Raw genomic sequence first — 27,444 nt, forward strand, 5'->3', positions numbered from 1 at the left:
CTCCCTAATCAGGGAGAGTGAGTGCAGGTGAGTCGCCGTGGGAGGAGCTGGCAGCAGGTGAGGGGCTGCCCAGCCACCGATCCAGGGGTAGACAGACAGACAGACACACACACAGGAAAAAGGGAGAGGAGACACACAGGGAGAGACAGGAAGCCAGGATCTTAACAAAAATGGAACTTCTTGGATGTCACAGCACATACCATGTTTGGAAGAGAACTGGCAATGCACATCACCCCAAAAACACCATACCAACAGCGAAATTTGGAGGTGGGAACATCATGGTGTGGGGTTATTTTTCAGCATGTGGTACTGGCAGACTTCACATACAGAGACAACTCTCAATTGGTTTCAGAGAAAGGAAATAAAGCTGCTAGAGTGGCCCAATCAATCACCTGGCTTAAATCTGATTGAAAATCTATGGAAAGAACTGAAGATCAGAGTTCATAGAAGAGGCCCCTGGACCCTTCAAGATTTGAAGAGAGTTTGTGTGGAAGAATGGGCCAAAATCACACCTGAGCAATGCATGTGATTAGTTTCTTCATGCAGGAGGCGTCTTGAAGCTGTCATTACCAACAAAGGCTTTTCTACCAAGTATTAAATCATTTTCGGTTCACGGGTTCAATTCTATTTGCCTGTGTCATTGCACTTTATTCCACATAACTTCATTTATGGACTTGTTTGTTTTGATTTCTTTGTATTTGTGGATTACTTGGGTTGTTACTAGTGCTGTCAATCGATTAAAATATTTAATCGCGATTAATCACATAACTGTCATAGTTAACTCGCAATTAATCGCAAATTAATCACACATTTTTATCTATTCTAAATGTCCCATTAATTATCATTTTAATACAATTATCAACATAGAAAAGTGGATAGGCTTGCTTTGTGCAAATATTTTTTATTGAAAACAATGTGTAGTGTTATATTTCACAGTAACATTCTCATTTTCTGTTGTGATTTGGCGCTATACAAATAAAAATTCAAAATTTTGAGCAGTCATTCACATTTGAATGAATCAAATCTCACACAATTTATCACTGTCAATAAACAGATGACAAAAAATAAATACTTGGTTACAAAAAAGCCCCTTCAACAACCCTTTCTAAGGGATCAAAACAGGGTGATACAAGATAAAGTTACAAAGTGCACATCATTGTAAACTAGGACTCAGGCTATAGTGCAGTTAAACCATGGCTTAAACTTTCCTTTCTTAAGTTTCCTCTGAACATACAAGCAGTCAGACTATGATGCTCTTCTGTTTATTCACCAGAGGCTTATCAACCCAGCCTCTTATTTCTCTCCAGAAAGAATGAACATTACTTGGCTATGGCTGCAGTAAGCTTGTATTTAGTTGCGGTATCCATATGCCTCTGTCCAAACTTTGGTCTTGTCAGTCGACCCATCTGGGAACTTTTTGAAACTAAACTTTCTACTCAGAATCTTGTTCGCATCCATTTCAGCATTTCGCGCTTGACATCCGCCTGAATGTTAATCGCGCGATAAAAAAAATGACGGCGTTAAAATTGATTTGCGTTAACGCCTTAATAATGCGATATTTTTGACAGCACTAATTGTTACTGTTATCTGATGAAAAGTTCATTTCACCAGCCCCATTAGAAATATATTTACTGACAAAATGTTGATGTGTTTAATACTTATTTTCCCCACTGTATGTACAATAAAGAAGAAGTTCTTAAAGAATATAACTAAGTATATAGTTACACAATATGTATTCTAATATATAATATGTTTATGTAACTGTTGTACAGTGTGATGGCCCATGGCAGGAATGATTTCCTGAAGCAGACCTTGTGACAGCAGAGCTGGAGCAGTCTACCGGAGAAAGAGCTCCGTTTTCTGTCCACAAGGTGGTGAACAGGATGTTCAAGGTTATCCATAATGTTGATGTTAATTTTCCAGTTCAGTCTGTTGTCAAGGTGTACTCCAAGGTATTTTTAATCCTCAACCACTGTGACATTCGCCCCCAGAATACACAGTGGTTGTGTGGTTGTCCTGTTCCTTCTGAAATCAATCACCATCTCCTTGGTTTTGGCCACACTAAGCAGCAGGTGATTTCTACCAGACCATTCCACAGAATCGTCTACCACTGCTCTGTATTTCTCCTCTCGTCCATCCTTTATACACCCCACCACCGCTGAGTTGTCCAAAAACTATTGTAGGTGGCACGATGAACAGTTGCACTGGAAGTCTGAGTTTTACAAGGTGAAGAGAAAAGGACACAAAACAGTCCCCTGTGGTGCTCCTGTACTACTTTCCATGGTCTCATAACACTACCTGTCAGGCAGGTAGTAAGTAATCCAGGAGGTGGTGGGTGTGTTGACTCTCATCACTCACAGCTTCTCATCCAGGAGCAACAGCTGGATGGTATTAAATGCACTGGAGAAATCAAAGAAAGTGATCCTCAAGTTGCTGTACTATCCAGGTGGGAGTGAGCAAGCTGCAGCATGTGTATGATGCCGTCGTCGACATTCAGATGAGGTTGGTAGGCAAATTGTATAAGGTCCAGTAGTGATTTCACCTGCCATTGGAGGTGGGCCAGGACCAGCCTCTCCAGCACCTTCATCATGAGTGATGTAAAAGCAGCGGGTCAGTAGTCATTAAGCCCAGATGGAGACTTCTTCTTTGGAACAGGAACCGCACAGGACCTCTTCCACAGCATTGGGACTCTCTGCAGGCTCAGGCTCAAGGGAATGTGGGAGTTTAGTCCAAGGGAGGGATCACCAAGGGAGGTTGAGGGTTGGAGAGAGAAAGCTTGAGCCATGGTTGTCTTTCAGTTTTGGTTCAGTTCATGTTCAAGACAAACAAACTAATTGGCATAAACATGAAATCTTATAGACTGACAGGTAACTCATTAATTGGACAGTTTTGATGATGCCATCCTGCATCATCAGCACATTCCATTCCGGTGACTGACAGCAGGTCAGGGTGCACTTTATTGCGTAAGTAATTGATATATGGGATAAGTCACTTATCCCATATACAGTATCAATTATGCATCAGTTATGAGATCATATCCAGAACAGTTCACAACCAGCAGATTAATTTGATAGTAGTTTCTAACTTTTGAAATCATGTTAAAAGTCATGAAATCATGTGTTTTTTCCATTTACTTTCACATCACAAATAAACCACCAGAGTCCACTTGAAACTGGACTAAGACCCACTTTTTCAATTCCGGTTGTTCGGTGACCACTTTCACAGGAGGCTTAAGGCTGTGTAATGATGTAGCAGCGGTTTGTAACCCTGATTTCACAAAAACCAGTGATTTTTCTCTAATCCACTGCACTCCTGAAAAATAGCTCAGGTCACCATGAACAGCTGGGGTTGAAACATCTTTGACATACTTTGTATAAGCTGAGCATACACTTATTTTGAGCTGAGCTTAACAATATGTAAATATTTATTTGAACAGCCCACCCAGAGGACATTTGACTATGTCCTGGTGGCCCACAAGGTGGATGATGACATGGATCAGAGGGTGCAGAGACAGAGAGCCTTCATCCAGCAACTTGAAAAGAAAAATATCACCGTCACCGTGAGTCTGCTTCCTTTATTGTTCCACATTTCTTCTGAACACCCTGACCTAATGCTTGATATAATATGATGGGAATGATTGTATGAATACAAGAAAACGTGTGTGTGTTAGAGGATCACCCATGATGACAAAGTGTTTTTCGGCCTCCGTGCTCCGTATGAGATGTTTCAAGACTATAAGTACCTACTCAAAGTCTCTGACTCCTGCAACTGGTGCGGGGATGTGAGGGGCAGCGTCACCCAGGCTACGAGGTAAAACACACACACATATACTCAAGGGCATCCACAACTGCTCTATTTTAGTAGTCAAGAACAAATCCCAAAAAGTTGTCGAGTAGTTGATTAATTGCAGGAGATTTATTTTTTCACCTAATAACAATGATCAGTACTCATTAAAAAGGACTGAAGTACAAACAGTAAATGGTTAACTATTGTAAGCCCCAGGTTGGGTCCTTGATTCATACAAAATACTAGATGTAGTAGTTTTTGTTGTGGGGTGTATTCATTTTTGCATCAGCTAATTTGAGTAAAACTTAAGATTTTGTGATCTAAGTTATATTATTAACCTTCTGTCATGTTCTGAGTTTATAAAACTCAGTCTTGTCAAAATTTTGGAAAATGTTCTTGTGTTCAATGAGATATTGATTAAAATCTTACTTTTCAAAGGGGGTGTACTCATCTGTGCTGAGCACTGTATGTGTATGCCACATACCAATAGCTGTACAGTCCAAACACATTATGTTATATAAACCTATTCATTCTGATCCTGCAGATACAATGTTTCACTTTTTACTTCTTCTTGTTTCCCCAGGATCCGAATTGTCAATTTTATCCTTCATCAGACCTTCATCAACACAGGAGGTATGTGATTATTTTAATAGAATTTGATACTGTCATCCAAGGCTTTGTAGAACCTCAGCAAACATACAGCAAACATGAAAACATATCATCCACACAGAGCTTTAACTGAATGAATGAATGAATGATTGAATGAATGAATGAATGAATGAATGCCTTTATTAGTTCCGTTTCAGTTACATCCCGTCCAAGAAACATAAAAAAGGACAATGACACATAACATGGGGAGGACAGGAGCAGGAGAACTGTGGGTTGCACAATCTCTCACGAGCAGCGCCCCGTTTACTTAGATGAGAAAAAAGAAGAACAAGAGGGAGCAAGAGGGAAAAAGCAAAGCGTCTTGTCTGCATAACATCCAGGAGAGTGGAGAGATACCGACCTTGGGAAGGCCGGTTATCTCGGGGAGCCAATGAAGATATAATAAGATATGTTCTGTTTTATTCTATCAGAGAACCTGGAGGAACTGTTGATGAAAGATGTGTTTGAGACCATGTTCTGTCTGCATGAGGTGAGTCAATCTTTGACTGATCTCTTCAAACTGCTGGAGCTATTACTCTGCGCAATCAAGTTTTTTCTTTTTTGGCCCTGATCAAAGTCCCTTAACATTGATTACTGCTGATATCAAGTCCAAACTGATTCATACATTGACTATCAAGTAACATATCTTCTCAGAGCACACTCAACTACAACCTGACATAAGATCTGATATAGAACTTAGTTCATCCTGAAAGAAAGGTTTGTGCCAAATATGCTCGTATGCACAATAAGATAGATAGGACAAGAAATGTTTATTAAATATGCATCTGACATAACAGCTTCTTTACTAATGCATCTGATCAATCAATCAATCAATCAATCAATCAATCAATCAATCAATCAATCAATCAATCAATCAATCAATCAATCAATCTTTATTTATAGAACACTTTTCATACAATGTAGCACAAAGTGCTTTACATGTTAAAAACACCCCCATTCATGAAATTATAAAAACATACAAGATGAAAATATATAGGAACATTAAGAAAAGCTAAAATAACCATATATTAACAAATAAGACCATTTAGTTATAAGTTAAGATATAGTTAAATGTAATAGTATAAAAAAATAATAAGGAAAATAAAATAAAACAAAAAGTATATTAAGAATGTGAGTTAAATTGGCTTTAACTCATGTTCTTAATATACTTTTTGGCTCTTCCACAATCGAGGGCCATAAAACTGGAAAGATGCCTCTCTGTGCATTTGAGTTTTTACTCTGGGAACAGATAAAAGACCAGTGTCCGCGAGGGTTCGTAAAGTAAAAGCAATTCTGAAAGATAAGAAGGCCCAATACCCCTAAGACATTTATAAACCATTAAGAGAACCTTAAAATCGATTCACACCTCAATTCCCATAATACTGAAAGCACTGGTTCAAAACTTTTAAGTGAATTTTTGAATTACTGATCTAAAATGAATGAACATTTAATTGGAGAGGTGACTGCTGGAACTGACATGAAGCAATCTGCTAGAGAGAACACATCTTACTATAGTGAACTATAGAAACACTCAGTCCACTGTCCACTACAGTGACATTACAGAGTGGAGCTTCTTCCCTCACAAATGGTATTTGGTTGAGTGTAGCCACAAAAACCAGTAACAGATAAGTTTCACTGTGTTCTGTCATCAAGTTATGTACAGAATTAACATTAATTAGTGACATCTAAAATGAAAAGTTGTTTCCTTCACGGGCTGCACGGTGGCGCAGCAGGTAGTGCGGGTGCCTCACAGCAAGAAGGTTGCCGGTTCGATCCCCGGGTCAGGCGGGGCCTTTCTGTGTGAAGTTTGCATGTTCTTCCCGTGCATGCGTGGGTTCTCTCCGGGTACTCCGGCTTCCTCCCACAGACCAAAAACATGCTCATTAGGTTAATTGATGACTCTAAATTGTCCGTAGGTGTGAGTGTGAGTGTGAATGTTTGTCTGTCTTTGCATGTGGCCCTGCAATCGGCTGGCGACCGGTTCAGGGTGTACCCCGCCTCTCGCCCATTGTAGCTGGGATAGGCTCCAGCCCCCTGCAACCCCGAAAGGGATAGGCGGTATAGATAATGGATGGATGGATGTTTCCTTCACCAAGGTCTTGTAAAAACTGAGCTGTGGACCCACACACAGTATACCCAATTTTGCCAATTTACTAAAGCCATAAAATCATCCACTATGTATGGGATGGAGGATGTGTCTCTTTTCAATCAAGAGGGATCCTGTGCCTACATAAGAGTAATTAATGCCACCAGGTCTCAACCATGGTTTGGAAGGGGTCATCAATAGGGGCAACACCAAACCAAATCTGTTTATATAAACCCACAGACAGGGAGGCAGCATGCTGTATTTCAACTCTAGCTCTGCAATGTAAGAGGTCAATTTAGAGAGCTTTTCAGTGTGCTGTGTGTTCATAAGACATAAGGTGGCATTCATACTGACTAAAAACTCTGTCTGAGTGGACAGAAACTCTACAAAGGTACTGGAAGAAAGGGGGGCTGAAAGTTGATATTCCCAGTGTATCAGTGTGAGTGCCATCCAGCATCACAGATGTATGATCACAATTGATATATAAGCACAGTTTGCAGATAGATTGGAGGAAAAATGTGTAAAGATGGCAACCACGTAAAAGGGTCAGTGGCTTGACACTGTAGTTAAAAAGTAACACCACATGCTGTGGTCAAAAATTCACAGCTGTGTTTTCTACATTCAGCAAAGATGAGCATGTCATGAAAAACACGGCAGTCACAGGGTTACTCTAAATATAACCCAGTAAAAAGGTGATGGTCTGTCTGTTGGTTCTTCTCTGTCACAAAGCCATGAATGTTTCTCTCTGCTATTGACATCAAGTAAGAATGGTGAAGGTGAAATATTTATCCACACTTTGAAACATACTTTTGCACAAATGTTGTGATGTTGATGTGAAATGTGTTCAGTGTATTAGTATACAGGATGAAGTACTGATGTCTGTATATTGATTTTTTTTTCCCATGATCCTTAGAGGAAGAAGCAGAAACAGCTGAAAAAGAAGTGGGCTCGATGGTCAGGTCTGTTTACAGGCCAACCAATCAACGACATCAAGTCAGTCTGTAACTCTGTAACTGTCTATATGTCTGTCTGGATCTGTATTTCACTTTCTTTCTATGTCTGCCTAACTGTATGTATACATGTGTGTCTGTAACTGTTTCTGTATCTACAGCATGTGTAACTGTTTGTAATGTCTGTTTGTATCTGTGTGTAACTGTTAAACTGTAGCTGTCTGTCATTGTTAAGGATATTGGCCTAATGGATTAGGGAAAACAGAAGATAACACCTTGCAGGTTTAGGAAAAAAACACTACTCACAAAAGCAGAATTGCCTTTCTTTCTGTTTTTCTTTAGCATCAAAGTAATCCAGTGACAGTTGTCTGTTCATCCATGGGTACATTGCAAACAAGAACTGCTAATAGCTCATTCATCCCTTCCATCCATCCATTGGTCCATTTTCCGCTGCTTATCTGCTGTAAGGCAGTGCAGATATCCCTTTCTCCAGCAACGCTTGTTGCTGTTAGTGCCATATGAGATGACCCACCCTGAGGTCTCCAGTTGGACATGCCCAGAAAACCTCCAAAGAAAGGTACCTAGGAGATATTTTGATCAGATGTCGGAACTACCTCTACTCACTTCTTTCGACTTGAAGCAGCAGTGGCTCTACTCTGAGCTCTCTCCAGATGATTTAGCTCCTTACTCTTTCTCTGAGGGTCAGCCAAGCTTCCCTACAGAGGAAACGCATTTCTGACACTTGTTTTCACCATTTAATTCTTCCAGTCACTACCCAAAGGGCATGACCATAGGTCAGAGTTGAGTCAGATTTGCATTTTATATGCATTTTATATGTTCTACTACAACATTATGTGTAACATCTGAGTGGATCCAAAAAGACCTGGCCTGACGTGTGTGTGTGCGTGTGTGTGTGTGTGTGTGTGTGTGCGTGCGTGCGTGCGTGCGTGCGTGCGTGCGTGCGTGTGTGTGTGTGCAGAATATTACCTTGATTGTAAATCAAGGATTTTAAAAGGGTGTTAATATATTTAGGAAAATTGGTACCATTAAAAGTGTGCCGAGTTTACTGTTAGCTGTTTCGTTTTTCAGTCTAACCATGGTTGTACAGACAACTATCGCTAGATTACTTTGATACTGAAGTAAACTTTAAAACATGAGGATTCTCAGGCAAGTTCTTGTGTTATAGGGAGTATCTTTCCTTATTACATTCCATCACCCTAAAATACCATGAAGTAATAACAATTCTGTAAATAGAAGGATACAAAGAAAAGCCTCAAGCCTCAACAATATGTTGAATGTTATACAACACTGATGGAGAAGAAAGCAAAAAATGTGTGAGTGTAGGTGTGTGTAGATTGATGTTTGAAAAAATAAATGCTAATAATGGCAATATTAGATTAATAATAACATGGCAAACATCATAAAGAAATGAAACATCTTAAAGCAAAAAAAACTACCATCCCCATCAACAATATTACTAACAGCAATGATGATAATACAAGCAATTGTTGATAGTGATAATGATAAAAATATATTTGATTATCTGTAAGTAGAAAAGTTCAGTTTAGAGGGAAAGAATGAGAAAAAGATGAGACAAAAGAAAAGGAAAGAGAGCTGGGACTGTGGGTCTGAATGTATGCAGTACATGGGTAGTATGTGTGTGATGCCTATGCATGTAAGGGTATGTCAGATTAAACATTTTTAGGGTCGTCTCACTTTAAAATAAGTTGTCTTACAGATTGCAGCAGGTTTTCCTCTGGGAGTGTTTTACTTTGCTGTATTTGTATATCCCTGTTGCTTTGCAAATCCTCAGGGCTGCAGAGAAAGCAGTCTTTATGGTGTACATCTGCTGATCCTTGACCCTTGAAACAAACTAAATCACATGACATATCTGTCGTCTAAAAGTGTTTATACCTCTTCTGAATTCATTGGCCATTGAAAAGCCTGTATCCTTCTGGCTCTCCTATCTTGTCATTCTAGTCTCATCTCAAAAAAACACACAAATGTGGCTAACAACACACACTTACGGAGAGTTTCTAGAACCTTATAGAGCTAGATCTTTCTGGGAAACACTGACACAGATGCAGGTGAAACTTTTCTTTCAAAGAAAACTAATCTGTGATCCAACATTGTAAAACAATAAAACGTTAAAAAAAAAAAAAAATCCAAGATGACTGAAGACTTTTTAGTCACTAGTGTGTGATGTGTTGGTATGTTACATCATGTCTGCCTTTGTGTTTCCTCCCTGTAGAAGCTACTTTGGAGAGAAGGTGGCTCTGTACTACCTCTGGCTGGGCTGGTACACCAAGCTGCTGGTTCCAGCTGCTGTTCTGGGTGTTGTAGTGTTCCTGTATGGACTTGCCTTTTTCAACACCAACCCTCTCATGTGAGTTATAGAAGTAATATTATGTGGTAAATTGTCTAAAAACACTGGCCCTTTTGCTTTAATAAACTGCTATAAAACTGTTTAGAATTTGAAAATGTATGACTTGGGGGACTTCTAGTGGTAGTATCCAAAAAAACATGGCCTGTCACAAGAGAACATTTTCATATTCTTCGACTAACCACTTTCTCCGTGAGGTTCCAGCACATTTTCAGTCAAGTTCAACTGGACAAACTCATCATAAATCAATAATTTCAGCCTGATGAGTACCACCTACATCTAAGCCATCGTGACATGATTATGAGCCTAATCAACGCTCCTAAAATTGCTATATAAGGAGTCCTATTCCAATATGTGTATGGGCAAGTTTCATTCACAAAATGTTACCAAAGAGTAAGAAAAATTTAGCTGACAACAGGAAAATAGGAGTAGTACAGCTGAAAACAATGTGTTATCAGAGTGGAGCTGTGAACTGACTGACAAAGAGAGAAATGAAAGATAATAGACAGGATTTCACTTTCAGGTGTTATAACAGAGGATGATATTACATTCTACAGCAGCTGATGTCACACTGTCAGGTTTATAACAGAGAACTATATGACATTCTACCATTCTACAGCAGCTGATGTCACACTATCAGGGGTTATAACAGTGGATGACATTGGACAGAGACCAGACTCTGAGACAGCTGTCAGAAGGAGAGAATTTAAGTAGCATCTTGTATCAGCTGCTGTACAAAAATATGAGAAGAAAAATAGTTTTACAAATACTTTTTAAAAAGTTCATTAAATTCACAGACATGATGATCATCAGGTGGAGAGAATATTAATTTGTCATTTTGTTTGTTTTAGTTCTATGTTTTAGTTTACATTGTTTAGTATCATATTTGAACCTATATTCGTTCAGATTAAGACATCATGATTCCCAGGGCACGTGTTTTCCACTTGTGGAGAAAGTCAGACTGTACATGACAAGAGACCTTAAGAGATTTTGAATATTAGAAAATGGGTGAAGGCAACAGATTATCTGAAATCACCCCTACATGTAACATAACAACAAATCTGTTCATATGACAGGTTCTTGCACAAGGCCCATTGTCTCTTCACTTGGAAATTTCTCACATTGGACCTCAGCAGAGCAATGGGAAGCCAGCTGTTCCTGTTAATCATGTTTGTGTAGAAAAGCAGCAGCTGAATCACTGACACAGCATGATTAACTATTTATGTCCATTAACCCTTTAATCATTGTCTCTATGTGTCTCCTCAGTAAGGAAGTGTGTCAGTCCCACGTCATCATGTGTCCGAGATGTGATAAGACGTGTAAAGCCTGGCATCTGTCAGACACATGCACCTATGCTAAGGTGAACTCATCTCATCTCTGTCTCCATATTCTGTTCATCTAATCTCTTCAACCAGCTGCTGGCAGTTCACATTAGAGTGTGAATGAAATTCACATCTTCCTTCTCCATTACTCACTTGAAATTGATTGTAACGCACAAACTAGGTCTGACTCAGATTACATCCGCATTAAGGTTTTGAAGTCTGTTTATGTGTGAAAATTTGTGTCAATGCTGATGGTGGTTGCTGGTGATTTTAGCAGTAGCTCATCTGTCTACAGTGAAACATCCAAGCAATATCAAAACAGTTCAATCTCTTTTTCCTCTTCCTCTTTTCAGTGAAAAGCAACTAAACTGCATCACAGCCAATAATTGTTGAAGAAGAGTCAAATCATTATTTTCTGACAAAATTAACTTAGATCCACATTAACGGATTAACTTGTAAAGGGATGGATCGCACAAAAAGTTAGAGGCAACTGAGTGATGTTTCAACTAAGGATGGGAATTGATAAGAATTTAACGATTCCGATTCCATTATCGATCTTGCTTATCGATTTGATTCCTTATCGACTCTCTTTTCGATTCTCATTGGGTGAGAAAATAAGAGAGTACAAATGGGTTTGTTTGCATTAACTGTCTTTTATATTTTCATCTCTGCAGAGAAAATATAACATATACAGTATGCACAAATGATGTGTGACGTAACCCTTATCCTCGTCTCAGTCATTTTACTCTTCCCTGCCTGAGTGAAAGGAGTGGATAGAGGTGCACGAGACCTGCCGGTGCCCGCTGCAGCCTCTGAGCCAGCGTGAGAGCTGGCCTCTTAGCCAGCCTTACTCTGGCAGTCATCGTCATCGAAATTTGACGGAAGGACATGGAGATGATTCATATGGCGAAAGCAGTTTACACAGTGAAATGGCGATAACCTTAATAGACACGGCTTGTAAGAGTTCAACATTACCTTCGGCAGTAATAACAGATGACGCCCTGGTGTTTGCTCTGCTGCTAGATTCATAAGCGTCGCTAAATAGCGTATCAAACACATGACATTCCTGCAAATGAATTGCATGCTGTGTGGAAAAATGTTTTAGCATGTTGGAGGTATTTCCCCCCTTTGAAGAAATGGAAACTTTTCGTGTGAAATATAGTAATACTTTGGAGCGTTTCTGCCTCGACACCATATCTGCTACATTCTAAACCAAAACAATGCAGCGTGTGTGACGTTATCGCGCATGTGCAAGACAGGCGGAATCGACAAGCAGAATCGTTAACCAGGCAGGCAAACGATTCCAAGGAATTAAGCTACTGGGAGCCGGTTCTCAAAAAGAACCGGTTCTCGATTCCCATCCCTAGTTTCAACTATACAGAGTCACAGAGTTGACCCTTGCTGGGCATCATGTATCATTGTTTTATTAAAACTCAATGTCCCCCATACACATTGAAACACCAAGTTTAGTATTAATGCACTCTGGAGAGAGTTAAAATGAAACAAGGTAACAAGGTACTGTGAGCTCTTTAAGATAAGATGGTGCCTGACCATTTAAGGCCTTGTAACTAAAGAGGATTTTTAATTCTATTCTGAATTTTTTTATTGGAGAAATATGATCTCTTTGCCTTATTTTTGTCAGAACATGTGCTGCAGTATTCCTGATCAACTGGAGAGTATTCACCAATGAATTTAGGCAGCCTGATTTTAAGGAATTGCAATATTCCAACCTGGAAGTAACAAATGCGTGGACTAGTTTTTGCAACAAGATGTGCATGAGTTTTACAATGTTACATAAGTGAAAAAAAATCAGTCATTGAAATTAGTTTTATAAGGTAGTAAAAGGACATATCCTGATCAAAGATAATTCCCAGAGGCCAGCACAATGCCACCCATAACTTCCATGTTATCAGAAAGTGGGTTTCTAAGGTGTTTAGGGCCTAGTACTATAACTTCATTTTTGTCCGAGTTTAGCATCAGAAAATTGCAGGTCATCCAGGTCTTTATGTCCTGAAGACACACTTGTAGTCTAGTTAACTGATTTGTTTCTTCTAGCTTCACTGATGAATAGCTTGGTATCATCTGCATAGCAATGAAAATGTTTTGGGTGCTTCCTGATAACGTTCCTTGAAGGAAGCATATAAGTTGAATAGAATTGGTCCAAGTACAGAACCCTGCAAAACTCCGTGGCTAGCTTTAGCAACCACAGAGGAGTCATCATTAATGTGTACAAACTGAGAGCGATCTGAAAAGTAGGATTTAAACCAGTTTAGTGCAGTTCCCTTAATGCCAATGAAGTGTTCCATCCTCTGTAATAGAATATCAGGGTGTTGAATGCAGCACTAAGATCTAACATGACTAGTACAGAGACAAGTCCTTTGTCTGATGCAAGTAGAAGGTAATTTGTAGCTATGATGCACTCTAAATCCTGACTGGAATCCTCAAGTAAACTATTGTTGTGTAGAAAGTTACACAGCTGATTAGCAACTGCTTTCTCAAGAAGTTTATGGAGATAAGTGAAGTTAGATATAAGTTTACAGTTGGCTAAAACCCCTGGATCAAGAGTAGGCTTTTTAAGTAGAGGTTTTATTACAGTTACTTTAAAGGACTGTGGTACATAGCCTGTTGATTCAATTCAATTCAATTCAATTCAATTTTATTTGTATAGCGCCAAATCACAACAGAAGTTGTCTCAGGACACTTTCCATATAGAGCTGGTACAGACCAAGCTCTTTTATCTACAAAGAAACCAACAATTCCCCCATGAGCAAGCACTTGGCGACAGTGGCGAGGAAAAACTTCCTTTTAACAGGCAGAAACCTCGAACAGAACCAGACTCTGGGTGGGCGGCCATCTGCCTCGACCGGTTGGGTGAGAGAGGAAGAGCAAGAGAGGGAGAGTGAGACAGACAGACAGACAGACAGACAGACAGACAGACAGACAGACAGACAGACAGACAGACAGACAGACAGACAGAAATGCAGTCAGAGAGAGAGAGAGAGAGAGAGAGACAGAGACAGACATGCAGTCACAGTAACAGTGACAGTGGATGTAATAATAGCAGTAGCAGTTGCAGTGGATGTCAGGCAGGGCCAAGGCAGGAGACGCAGCTGAAATCCACAATCCAGATTCAGCCACTGTCCATGGGAACCTGCAAGACGACAAAGCACAGAGACTCCGGGGAAGGAGCTAAGTTAGTAACATGCCGTGGTAGGACATGAGAGCGTGCGGATGGAGAGGGACAGAAGGACAGAGGAGCTCGCTGTATCTTTGGATGTCCCCCGACAGTCTAATCCTATAGCAGCATAACTAGGGGCTGGTCCAGGACAAGCCTGAGCCAGCCCTAACTATAAGCTTTATCAAAAAGGAAAGTTTTAAGCCTACTCTTAAATGTAGAGACAGTGTCTGCCTCCCGGACAAAGCCTGGAGGATGGTTCCACAGGAGAGGAGCTTGATAGCTAAATGCTCTGACTCCTGTTCTGCTTTTTGAGACTTTAGGAACCATAAGTAGACCTGCATTCTGGGAACGCAGTGTTCGAGTGGGGCAATAAGGTACTATGAGCTCTTTAAGATAAGAAGGTGCCTGGCCTTTTATGGCTTTGTAAGTAAGGAGGAGAATTTTAAACTCTATTCTAAACTTTACAGGGAGCCAGTGCAAAGTGGCGAGTATTGGAGAAATATGATCTCGTTTCCTGGTTTTTGTCAGAACACGTGCTGCAGCGTTCTGGAGCAACTGGAGAATATTCAGCAACGAATTTGGGCAGCCTGATAGTAAAGAATTGCAATAATCCAGCCTGGAAGTTACGAATGCATGGACTAGTTTTTCTGCATCATTTTGAGACAAAATATGCCTGATTTTTGCGATATTACGTAGGTGAAAAAAGGCAGTCCTTGAAATTTGTTTTACATGGGAGTGAAAGGACATGTCTTGGTCAAAGATAACTCCCAGATTCTTTACAGTGGTGCTGGAGGCCAGCGCAATGCCATCCATAACTGCTATGTCATCAGAAAGTGACTTTCTAAGATGTTTAGGGCCTACTACTATAACTTCAGTTTTGTCCGAGTTTAGCATCAGAAAATTGCAGGTCATCCAGGTCTTTATGTCATGAAGACATGCTTGTAGTCTAGTTAACTGACTGGTTTCTTCCGGTTTCATTGATAAATATAGCTGGGTATCATCTGCATAGCAATGAAAATTTATTGAGTGCTTCCTGATAATCTTACCTAAAGGAAGCATATATAAGGTGAATAGAATTGGTCCAAGCACAGAACCCTGCGGAACTCCATAGCTGACTTTAGTGAGCACAGAGGAGTCGTCATTAACGCGTACAAACTGAGAGCGATCTGACAAGTAGGATTTAAACCAGCTTAGCGCAGTTCCCTTAATGCCAATGAAATGTTCCAATGTCTGCAATAGGATGCCATGGTCAATGGTGTCAAATGCAGCACTAAGATCCAGTAAGACTAGTACAGAGACAAATCCTTTATCAGATGCAATTAGAAGGTCATTTGTAACTTTAATCAGTGCTGTCTCTGTGCTATGATGCACTCTAAATCCTGACTGGAAATCCTCGAATAAACTATTATTGTTTAGAAAGTCGCACAGCTGATTAGCAACTGCTTTCTCAAGAGTTTTTGAGAGAAAGGGAAGGTTGGATATTGGTCTATAGTTGGTTAAAACCCCTGGATCAAGAGTAGGCTTTTTCAGTAGCGGTTTTATCACAGCTACTTTAAAGGACTGTGGTACGTAGCCTGTTGATAAAGAGAGATTGATCATGTCTAAAACTGAAGAGTCAATTAGAGGTAATACTTCTTTAAACGGCTTAGTCGGGATAGGATCTAAAATACAGGTAGATGATTTTGATGATGAAATTATTGAAATTAGTTGATGAAGGTCAACAGGAGTAAAACAGTCTAAAACTGCGACAGACTGAGTAACAGTTTCTACGATTTCTGCGTTTGAAGACAAAACAGTACCTGTTAAAGGCAGGAGTCGATGAATTCTGTCTCTAATAGTTAGAATTTTATCATTAAAGAAGCTCATGAAGTCATTACTGTTCAGAGCTAAAGGAATACATGGTTCAACAGAATTATGGCTCTCTGTCAGCCTGGCTACAGTGCTGAAGAGAAACCTGGGATTGTTCTTATTTTCCTCTATTAGTGCAGAGTAATAGGCTGCCCTGGCACTGCGGAGGGCTTTCCTGTATATTTTAAGACTGTCTTGCCAGGCGGACCGAAATTCTTCCAAATTGGTAGAACGCCATTTCCTTTCTATTTTCCGTGAAGTTTGCTTTAATTTGTTTGGAGCTAACCTCCTCTGTTTAATTTTCTTCTTTTTTAGGGGAGCAACAGAGTCAAGTGTCATACGCAACGATCCTGTAGCACTATCAACCAGGAAGTCAATCTGGGAGGGACTAACGTTAGCATAAGACTCCTCTGTTGTATTGAGACATGGCATTGAATTAAATACTGATGGGATCATATCCTTAAATTTAGCTACAGCACTATCAGACAGGAGTCTGGTATAAGAATTTTTGCCTACTGGCTGGTAGTCTGGTAATATGAATTCGAAAGTTATTAAATGATGGTCTGATAAAAGAGGATTCTGTGAGGAGACTATTAAGTCTTCGATTTCAATGCCATATGTCAGAACAAGGTCGAGGGTGTGGTTAAAACAGTGAGTCGGTTCATGTACATTCTGGCGGAAGCCAACTGAGTCTAATACTGAGATAAACGCAGTGCTAAGGCTGTCATTATCAACGTCGACATGTACATTAAAGTCACCTACAATAATTACTTTATCTGCTTCAAGAACTAAACTTGATAGAAACTCCGAGAACTCAGCTATAAATTCGGAGTAAGGACCAGGAGAGCGGTATACTACAACAAATAAAAGTGGCTGCACTGTTTTCCATTTCTCATGAGAAAGAGTGAGAACAAGGCTTTCAAATGAGTTATAGTCGAGTTTAGGTTTAGGGTTGATCAAAAGGCTTGAGTCAAAAATGGCTGCAACTCCACCTCCTCTGCCGCTGCCTCGAGGAATGTGGGTATTAATATGGCTCGGAGGAGTAGCTTCATTTAGGCTCACATACTCTTCAGGACACAGCCAGGTTTCAAAAACCTGTTGATAAAGAGACATTGATCATATCTAATATAGAAGAGCCAATTAAGGGTAAAACTTCTTTAAGCAGCTTAGTTACAGTAGGATGGTGTCTTAAATACAGGTTGATGATTTTGATGATGAAATTATTAAAATTAGTTGGTGAAGGTCGACATGTGGAAAAACAGTCTAAAAATATGACTGGTCTCTAGCACTGCGGAGGGCTTTCCTGTATGTTTTAAGAATGTCTTATTCTTCCAAATTGGTGGAATGCCATTTCCTTTTAACTTTTTGTGAAGTTTGCTTTAATTTGCGGCTTTGGGGGGTATATAATGGAGCTAAAACCCTCTGGCATTGAATTAAATGCTGATGAGATCATATCCTTAAATTTTGCTACAGCGCTATCAGACAGGAATCTGGTGTGGAAATTTCTGCCTAATGGCTGGTAGTCTGGTAATATGAATTCAAAAGATATTAAATGATGGTCTTATAAAAGAGGATTCTGTGAAGAGACTAGTGTTCCATATGTCAGAACAAGGTCGAGAGCGTGGTTGAAACAGTGAGTAGGGTCATGTACATCCTGACGGAAGCCAACTGATTCTAATAATGAGATAAACGTAGTACTAAGGCTGTAATTATAATGAACCTTAAAATGAGCCACAATAATAATTACTTTTTCTGTTTTAAGGACTAAACCTGAGAGAGTGGTACACTATAACAAATAAAACTAGCTGCACTGTTTTCCAGGTTTGATGTGAAAGACAAAGAACAAGGCTTTCAAATTAGTTATAATTGAGTTTAGGTTTGGAGTTGAACAGGCTTGAGTCAAAAATGGCTGCAACTCCACCTCCTCGGCCGCTGCCTTGAGGAATGTGAGTATTAATTAATATTTAGGCTAACATACTCTTCAGGACACAGCCAGGTTTCATCCATCCATCCATTTTCTATGCCGCTTATCCCTTTCGGGGCCGGAGCCTATCTTGGCTGTCTACGGGCAAGAGGCGGGGTACACCCTGGACCGGTTGCCAGCCGATCGCAGGGCACATACACGCAACCATTCACACTCACACTCACACCTGGGGGCAATTTAGAGTCACCAATTAACCTAATGAGTATGTTTTTGGTCTGTGGGAGGAAGCCGGAGTACCCGGAGAGAACCCACGCATGCACGGGAAGAACATGCAAACTTCACGCAGAAAGGCCCGACCCAGGAATCGAACCTGCGACCTTGTTGCTGTGAGGCACGCACACTACCTGCTGCACCACCGTGCAGCCCCAGCCAGGTTTCAGTCAGACAAAATAAATCAATACTATGGTCTGATAGTAACTCATTTATTAGTACACATTTGGAAAACAGAGATATGATGTTAAGGAGTCCACATTTAATTCTCCTAACTCGTTTTGCTGTTGCAGTGGTTGTTTAAGCAATACATTATGACAGGCCGTGATATACACTCTTTATACCACAGCTAAAGGGCATTCTCTGAAAACCCACTTAGCGTGGGTGCCGGGTGCATGTCCTCCACCATGCCTTCAGTGCCTGCTTGAGGAAAGGGGCCTTTCTGTGTGGAGTTTGCATGTTCCAAAAACATGCAAGACGATCACCACCTGACCAATGGTGATGAAAGGATCTTGGTCCCCGGGCGCCACTGTCGGCTGGCAGCCCACCGCTCCTGGTCTGCCGCGGAGGAAGGACTTTCCAGTATGGGTCAAATGCGCTAAAAAATAATTTCACTAAGAATGGCATGTGTGCAGTCTCCTCCCTGTAGCATGTGTGTGCAGTGATTAATAAAAAGTATATCCTTTTCTACTTGAAGCACAGAGAACCGTGTAGGACTGCAGCTCCGCCTCCTGGTCTCAACTCTGAGTTGTCACGGGTTTAGTGCACTACTTAGAGCTGCTCTATCCAAATTGGGATGGATTCCGTCTCCTCGGTCCTAATCAGACCAGGTCTTCCCCAGAAAATTTGTCAATTATCTATTGAGCCCACATGGTTTGCTGGACACCACCTCACCTGCCAGTGATTGAATGATGACATGCAGCTAAACATGTCATCCCTGGTCAGATTTGGCAGGGGCCTAGGGAAGACTAAGGAGTCCGACATTGCCTTTAGCATGTAGACAAATGTAAAGCTGGAAAGGCCTCTAGTGCCAAGTTACAGCTGCTAATAGATGTTGGGTTAGGGGGTGGGTCATTTACCACAAACCAATGGACACAAGCAGGTTCCTATAAATATTTCTTAGTAACTGAGTAACCAGGGCTTTACCAGCTAACAGTCCTTATATTTGAGTGATGAAGAGGTTAGTCAGGACACCAGACATAAAAGTATTCATGGTTTTATGAAAAGCTGGTTCTGCTCATTATCTGGGTTTGTGTGGTACCAGATTCACGATCTTCCCTCTTTGGTTACATGATGATGTGTTTGTATCGACACAGGTCAGCCATCTGTTTGACAATGAGGGCACTGTGGCTTTTGCAATGTTCATGGCAATCTGGGGTGAGTGTTCTAATATGTCTAATCTTATGTGATCTCTTGTGATTTGAGCACCTCTATTTACCTGTTTGTCTGTGTGTTTTCAGCCACTCTGTTCCTGGAGCTGTGGAAGAGACATAGAGCTAGACATGTTTCTCAGTGGAAAGTCTATGACTGGTGTGAGGAGGAGGTACTGCTTTCTGCCTAAACTTGTATATCATACTGTATCTTTGACTAAAAACACATTTGCATGTGAATGTAAATTCTGTGGATTTATCCGTAGTGCTGTGTTGCACCTCTCTCATGTGTCCCTATGATAAAGTGACTTGGAGGCATCAAAAATCTCAAATTGTATAAAATTTGCTCATGATTGTTCATTCTTAATGGTGTCAAACTGAGCTAAGTAGAACATTTTTCCAAAATAATGATAATAATGAAATCTCTAAATGCATTAACTGAATCATGAACTTGAACCATGAACCATAAGGGTCAAGATTAATTGATTGCTCTTTCTACAACACAGGGTTGTACAATGAAATTCAAACTGCAGTCCCTTTACACTGCAAAAAAACAAACAAAAAAAAAACAACTTTTATTTATGGTGGAGTGTGGATGATGAATTGGGGAGTCTCACAGTCTACATAAACAAGCAGCTCTGTAGGCTGGTGTTAAACCAGCACTGATATCATTGATGCTCAAGAGATGGATATCTGTAATATTCTGAGCAGATTTAATAACCTATTGCAGGGCCCTCCTGGGTTGTGTGTATCCCATTTTGTATTGTTTCCGGTCAGGATGCTTGCGATTGCACCTCTGTAAAGGTTAAAAGGAGCTTGGCAGGAGCTTCCTTCTGAAGTTCTCTTAATGAATACAGTTGTTTCAGAGCTTTCCTCACCAGAATGGAGATGTGAGATGTCCATGACACATTCTCGGACATACTGATTCCCAGGAACCTAAAACCATTCATCTGCTCTGCCTCAGCTCCACTGATGTAGACAGGTTTTTCCTACATGTGCACCACCCAGCAAGATTGTTGTCTGGAGATCTGTTGGTTCTGAATGCAAACTGGTGAGGGTCCAGGCTGGGTGGGATGTTGCCTTTGATGTGGTGGAGAGCTAGTTTCTTAAAGTACTTAGGGCTTCCCAAAGTCTGGCTAGCAAGCCAAAGTTGATTGATCTGATCTGATTGACCAAAATGTGGGTCTGGGAAGGCTTTGTAGCTGCCAGGAAAGTTTGTGTAAACATGGTCCAGGGTATTTCTTTCCGTGGTATGGATGTGGACATGCCAGTGAAATTTAGGTGAAAAAGATTTTAGGTATAGTTGATTAAAATTACCACAGACAATATCAGTACCATTCTTGTTTTGACTACTAGTGACCTCAGTTCCTGTAGTGCATAACTTGAATTTGCATCTGCAGGCATGTAAACAGCACTACAAACACACACACTGGTGAAATCTCTGGGCAGATAGTATGGTGGAGATCTTAACATTAAGAACTCAACATTTGGGACATATTGTCCATCCACTTTGATGACTTTGAGTACCAAGCATCATTGATGTAAACACAGAATCTGCTTCTCTTTGTCTTACCGGAGTCTTGCATTCTGTCAGCACAGAACATGGTCCACCCCTTGAGTGCAATAGCTTGATCCAGGATGTTGTGATAGAACCAAGTCTCTGTAAAGATGAGTGCACAACAGTCTCTGACTTCCCATTATTTTCTTGAAATGTTATTAGCCAGAAGTGGGCCTGATAGTGGAATATGCACTCAAAGAGTATACACAACGTTCTGTTAATATTAACAGACAATACCCAATATCCAGTTAATATACATCAAAACGATACACATTATCCGGTTAATATGTAGTAAAAAAGTATACACAATACACAGGTTAAGCTCAAAAAATTTGAATATCGTGAAAAAGTTCAATATTTTTTGTCTGTCATTTCAAAAAGTGAAACTCATATATTGTATGAAATATGAAATATTTTAAGCCTTTATTTCTTGTAATTTTGCTGATTATGGCTCACAGCTAATGAAAACCCAAAATTCAGTGATACTGATACTGGGAAAATGATGGTAAAGTGAAGTTTTTTAGGTTGATGTTTAAAAGTGGATATTTACTGCTGCAAGATGCTGAAAATTTCTACATATCTGTATTAGAGTGTGACACGGGCCACATATTTCTGTCCAAACCCACTCCTAGTCCAGCAGAATAGCAACCATTGTTGTGTGAGTACACACACCAGGACCAGAGGAAGGTGAACTCTAAGGGATGGCCTGAGAGAGTACAAACTAAGGCAGGTAAGTTCAACAGAAGGTTTATTAACAAAAGGTGTCCACAAAAACGGGTAACGAAAAGCGAGAGCACAAAAACACTCTGCAACGTCCAACTAAAGGTGTCCTCCAAAGCGGGAAAAACTAAAGGCGAGAGCAAACAAACACTCTGCACAGAGCAACTAAAGGTGTCCACAAAAACGGGAAAAACTAAAGGCGAGAGCAAACAAACACTCTGCTGGAAGCTCCAACTCCTCTCACGACCGAGGCTAGGCTGGGCTGAGGGCTTATCCACAGGGCAAAAGGCTCCTGGAAGAGGGCAGACAAAAAACACGGGTCAGAATGGACCGGACGCACACAGAAGAACAAAGTCTACGGACAGAGGAACGACAGACTACCACGGAGGTAAGCAGACGATCTGACGAGTACTGGAGGGAAAAGCCTGGGTTAAATGCAGCCGCTGATGAGCTGACGATCCGCAGGTGCGAGAGGAGGCAGGCAGGCGGAGCCCGACTGGCAGGTGCAGCCCCACTGCACGGTCCTGGACAGACAGGGGGAGACAAACAGACAAAACACACTGGGGAAAACAGGGGAAAACGACACAAAAGGGAGAGACACACCGCCAGGTCCTAACAGTACCCCCCCCTCAACGGACGCCTCCTGGCGGCCCAGACGGCCTATCAGGGTGGGAATGATGGAAGTCAGAGATGAGGGTGGGGTCGAGTATGAAGGAACGAGGCACCCAGGAACGTTCCTCCGGCCCGTAACCCTCCCAATCCACCAGGTATTGTAGTCCCCTGCCTCGTCTCCTGACATCCACGATGCGGCGGACAGAGAAGGCCGGACCGCCGTCGATGACCAGGGGGGGTGGAGGGGCTCGGGCTGGAGGGCACAGAGGGCTGGAGGAAACCGGCTTAATTTGAGAGACGTGAAACACAGGATGCACCCGCAGGGAAGGAGGGAGGAGCAACTTGACAGCGGACGGGTTGATGACGCTGACAATTTCGAACGGGCCGAGGAACTTGGGTGACATCTTCTTACACATGGATTTCAGGGGGATATTTTTGGAAGAAAGCCAAACTCTCTGACCTGCGGCGTATGACGGAGAAATCCTCCTGCGGCGATCCGCGATGCGCTTGTTCGTCTCCGCAGTGCGAGCGAGAGCCGCCCTCGTAAGCCGCCAGATGCGTCTGCAGCGGCGTAGGTGATGCTGGACAGAGGGAACCGCGACTTCGTCCTCCTGGGATGGGAAGAGGGGAGGCTGATAGCCGAGAGCGGCCTCGAAAGGGGAGAGTCCGGTGGCGGAACTGACCAGCGAATTGTGGGCGTATTCCACCCAGGGGAGATGACGGGACCAGGCGGCGGGATCTTGGGAGGTCACGCACCGAAGAGCCGACTCGAGATCCTGGTTAGTGCGTTCCGACTGCCCGTTCGTCTGGGGGTGAAAACCCGAGGAGAGGCTGACAGACGCTCCTAATGCCCTGCAGAACTCCTTCCACACCCCGGAGATAAATTGGGGGCCCCTGTCAGAGACAATGTCAACCGGAATGCCGTGCAGGCGGAAGACATGGAGGGTTAATAGCTCCGCCGTTTCTTTGGCAGAAGGGAGCTTGGGCAGGGCAATAAAGTGAGCAGACTTGGAGAACCGGTCAACACACGTTAGAATGACGGTGTTGCCAGCTGAGAGGGGGAGACCAGTGACGAAATCCAGAGCGATGTGTGACCAGGGGCGTCCAGGAACGGGGAGTGGTCTGAGGAGACCCGCCGGGGCCTGGTGGGAGCTTTTATTTTGCGCGCATACAGCGCAGGCTGACACATACTCACGGACATCCTTTTCCAGCCCCGGCCACCAGAAGCTGCGCTTGAGTAGAGTGGTAGTGCGAACAGCACCTGGATGGCAGGCGAAACGGGATGAGTGACCCCAGTCCAAAACCCGGGGGCGAACTGTAGCGGGAACGAACATCCGGTCGGGCGGTCCCCCGCCAGGATCGGGGTGGTCCTTTAAGGCCTCCCGTATAACGGATTCTATCTCCCAGGTCAGGGAGCCCACCACTCGCGAGGCTGGAAGGATGGTAGCAGGCGGAGAGTTGGACTCGGGACCGGCGAACTGACGAGAGAGTGCGTCTGGCTTCACGTTCCGGGAACCAGGTCTGTAAGACAGAGTGAAAACGAAACGACTAAAAAATAATGACCACCGGGCCTGGCGGGAATTCAGCCTTTTGGCCGCTTGAATATAAGCCAGATTCTTGTGGTCGGTCCAGACGGTGAACGGAACCTCAGAACCCTCCAGCCAGTGTCTCCACTCCTCGAGCGCCAGCTTGACTGCTAGGAGCTCCCGGTCCCCGACGTCATAATTCCTCTCCGCAGGGGAGAGTTTCTTGGAGAAGAAGGCGCAGGGATGAAGTTTCTGATCAGGAGCAGATCTCTGAGAGAGGACGGCCCCCACCCCAGTATCGGAAGCGTCCACCTCCACCACAAACGGCTTGGACGGGTCCGGATGGATGAGGAACGGGGCGGAAGCGAAGAGATCCTTAAGACGCTGGAAAGCGGACTGAGCCTCAGGAGACCAGCAGAACTGCAGAGAAGGAGAAGTCAGCTTGGTTAGAGGAGCTACCACCTTACTGTAGTCCTTAATAAAACGCCGGTAAAAATTGGCAAACCCCAGGAACCGCTGCAGTTGTTTACGATCGGAGGGAGGGGGCCACTCAACCACTGCCTTGGTCTTGTCGGGGTCGGTCCGAAGCTGTCCTCTCTCCACCACAAATCCCAGAAAAGACAGTGAAGTGACGTGGAACTCACACTTCTCTGCTTTAACAAATAACCTGTTTTCCAGGAGACGTTGGAGCACTGACCTGACGTGTACTTCATGTTCCTCCTGATTCCGGGAGAAGATGAGAATGTCATCTAGATAAACGAAGACGCAGCGGTTGATGAAGTCACGGAGCACATCGTTCACCAAAGCCTGAAAAACTGCCGGCGCGTTGGTGAGGCCGAATGGCATCACCAAGTATTCGTAGTGGCCAAGGGGCGTGTTAAACGCAGTCTTCCATTCATCACCCTCGCGGATGCGTACCAGGTGATATGCGTTGCGCAGATCCAGCTTGGTGAAGAGGTTGGCTCCCTGCAGAGGCTCGAAAGCAGAAGAGATTAACGGCAACGGGTATTTGTTTTTAACAGTTATGTTGTTCAGCCCCCGAAAATCTATGCACGGACGAAGAGTTTTGTCTTTCTTGGCGACGAAGAAAAAACCAGCACCCACCGGAGAGGAGGATGGACGGATGATTCCAGCTGCTAAGGAGTCTGAAATATATGCCTGCATGGCATCTCGTTCAGGGCGAGAGAGGTTGTACAGCCGACCCGATGGCAGGGGTGCGCCTGGCAGCAGGTCGATGGCGCAGTCGTAAGGGCGGTGGGGGGGTAGAGAGACCGCTCGATCTTTGTCGAAAACCATAGCCAGGTCGTGGTAGACAGCAGGGACGTGAGAGAGATCCGGGGGCTCGACCGGCACTGGAGGCTGTGAGGAAACAGGTGGGAGAGCAGAGCGCAGACACGAAAACAGACAAAACTCACTCCATCCCAGGATCTTCCCGCTGGACCAATTTATATGGGGATTGTGCTTACTCAACCAGGGGTGTCCAAGAACCAACGGAGGGTCAGAAGAAGGCAGGATACAGAACCTGATGAGCTCGGAGTGGTTACCGGAGGCAACTAAAGTCACGGGTATGGTTTGCAGGGTGATTTCCGCCAGGAAAGTGCCGTTTAAGGCTCTAGCAGTAAGAGCAGGGGAGAGCGGTTCTACCGGTAGGTGGAGGCTCGCTGCCAGCTCTGAATCGATGAAGTTGTCCTCCGCCCCGGAATCCACCAGAGCGTTCAGGCTCCTCGACTCATCATCGTGACAGACTGTAACAGAAAGAGCCAACCTACCCCGGAGCCTGGGGGAAGAAATATGACTCACCAGTAGCTCCGGCTTTACTGGTGAGTCCGGTCTTTTGGCCGAACCGGACATGAGGCGCGGGTGTGTCCTGGCTGACCGCAGTAGAGACACTCTCCTGCTCGTATCCGGCGCCACCTCTCCTCCTCAGTCAGGCGCGTTCTTCCCAGCTGCATGGGTTCCGGAGGAGACGGGGGTGACGCATCCGAGGTGACAGGGAACAAGCGCGGCGTCCGGTGGAGAGGACGAGGACTCCTGTCCCGGTGGCCGGCCCGGATCTGTTGATCAAGCCTGCTGACGAAGGAGACTAGAGACCGCAGATTAGTGGGTAACACACACCTGGCGACTTCAGCCCTCAAAGAACTGTTCAACGCCTTGAGAAACACCCCCCGCAGCGCTCTCTCTTCCCACCGGGCGTCCTTGGTGGCTATCCAAAAATCTACAGAGAAGTCCGCCACACTTCTGTTGCCTTGACGGAGAGAGAGAAGTCTCTCCGCGCCCTCCTCTTCGTGTTCGGGGGGATCAAAAACGGAGCGAAAATGGATTAAAAACTCTTCATAGGTGAGTTGATCTATCGGATTGCTTGTGTGAAATGCCTCAGCCCAGTCTAATGCCCGCCCTCGTAGCCTAGTGAACATATATCTGATGCGACTAATGTCAGAACTGAAGGTGTGAGATCTCTGTGCAAACATCATCTCACACTGTAGGATGAAACCACGTGTCTTACAGAGCTCTCCCGTGAAGGGCTCCGGGTCCGTCGCATGTGAGTCGGGGCTGTGAGGTGGGTCCTGCGAGGCGGCGGCGGCCGCAACTGGCGGCGTCGCCGGACCGGCAGAGAGAGAGGCTGAGGGATTAACAGAGTCAGTAGGAGGAAGAAGGCGAGCCAGGCTGTTGGTAAGTGATCTCACCTGCTCGCTGAGTGCCCTATTCTGCTCCAGTAGGGTAGTTAGTGCTTGGCCATGCTGTCCCAGGAGATTCCCGTGGTGAACTAGGGCTCTCTGCATGGCAGGTTGGTCCAACTCTTGGCCATCCGAGTTCTGCATGGTCAGATCGTACTGTTGTGTGAGTACACACACCAGGACCAGAGGAAGGTGAACTCTAAGGGATGGCCTGAGAGAGTACAAACTAAGGCAGGTAAGTTCAACAGAAGGTTTATTAACAAAAGGTGTCCACAAAAACGGGTAACGAAAAGCGAGAGCACAAAAACACTCTGCAACGTCCAACTAAAGGTGTCCTCCAAAACGGGAAAAACTAAAGGCGAGAGCAAACAAACACTCTGCACAGAGCAACTAAAGGTGTCCACAAAAACGGGAAAAACTAAAGGCGAGAGCAAACAAACACTCTGCTGGAAGCTCCAACTCCTCTCACGACCGAGGCTAGGCTGGGCTGAGGGCTTATCCACAGGGCAAAAGGCTCCTGGAAGAGGGCAGACAAAAAACACGGGTCAGAATGGACCGGACGCACACAGAAGAACAAAGTCTACGGAC

The 27,444-nt window shown here is 43.4% G+C and overlaps 1 protein-coding gene across 1 annotated transcript in view; it reads left to right on the plus strand.

Annotated features, from left to right (window-relative positions):
* Nucleotides 1-27,444, plus strand: part of LOC139333376 (anoctamin-9-like) — a 47,593-nt gene that overhangs the window by 10,960 nt on the left and 9,189 nt on the right. The window contains exons 3-11 of the mRNA XM_070965770.1: nucleotides 3,437-3,559; nucleotides 3,671-3,810; nucleotides 4,370-4,419; nucleotides 4,866-4,924; nucleotides 7,434-7,513; nucleotides 9,722-9,856; nucleotides 11,120-11,213; nucleotides 19,712-19,772; nucleotides 19,856-19,938. Coding sequence (XP_070821871.1) covers nucleotides 3,437-3,559; nucleotides 3,671-3,810; nucleotides 4,370-4,419; nucleotides 4,866-4,924; nucleotides 7,434-7,513; nucleotides 9,722-9,856; nucleotides 11,120-11,213; nucleotides 19,712-19,772; nucleotides 19,856-19,938 — 825 coding nt within the window. The remainder of the gene's footprint in view (nucleotides 1-3,436; nucleotides 3,560-3,670; nucleotides 3,811-4,369; nucleotides 4,420-4,865; nucleotides 4,925-7,433; nucleotides 7,514-9,721; nucleotides 9,857-11,119; nucleotides 11,214-19,711; nucleotides 19,773-19,855; nucleotides 19,939-27,444) is intronic.

Source organism: Chaetodon trifascialis, chromosome 1, assembly GCF_039877785.1.
Source record: "Chaetodon trifascialis isolate fChaTrf1 chromosome 1, fChaTrf1.hap1, whole genome shotgun sequence".
Lineage (NCBI taxonomy): Eukaryota > Metazoa > Chordata > Actinopteri > Chaetodontiformes > Chaetodontidae > Chaetodon > Chaetodon trifascialis.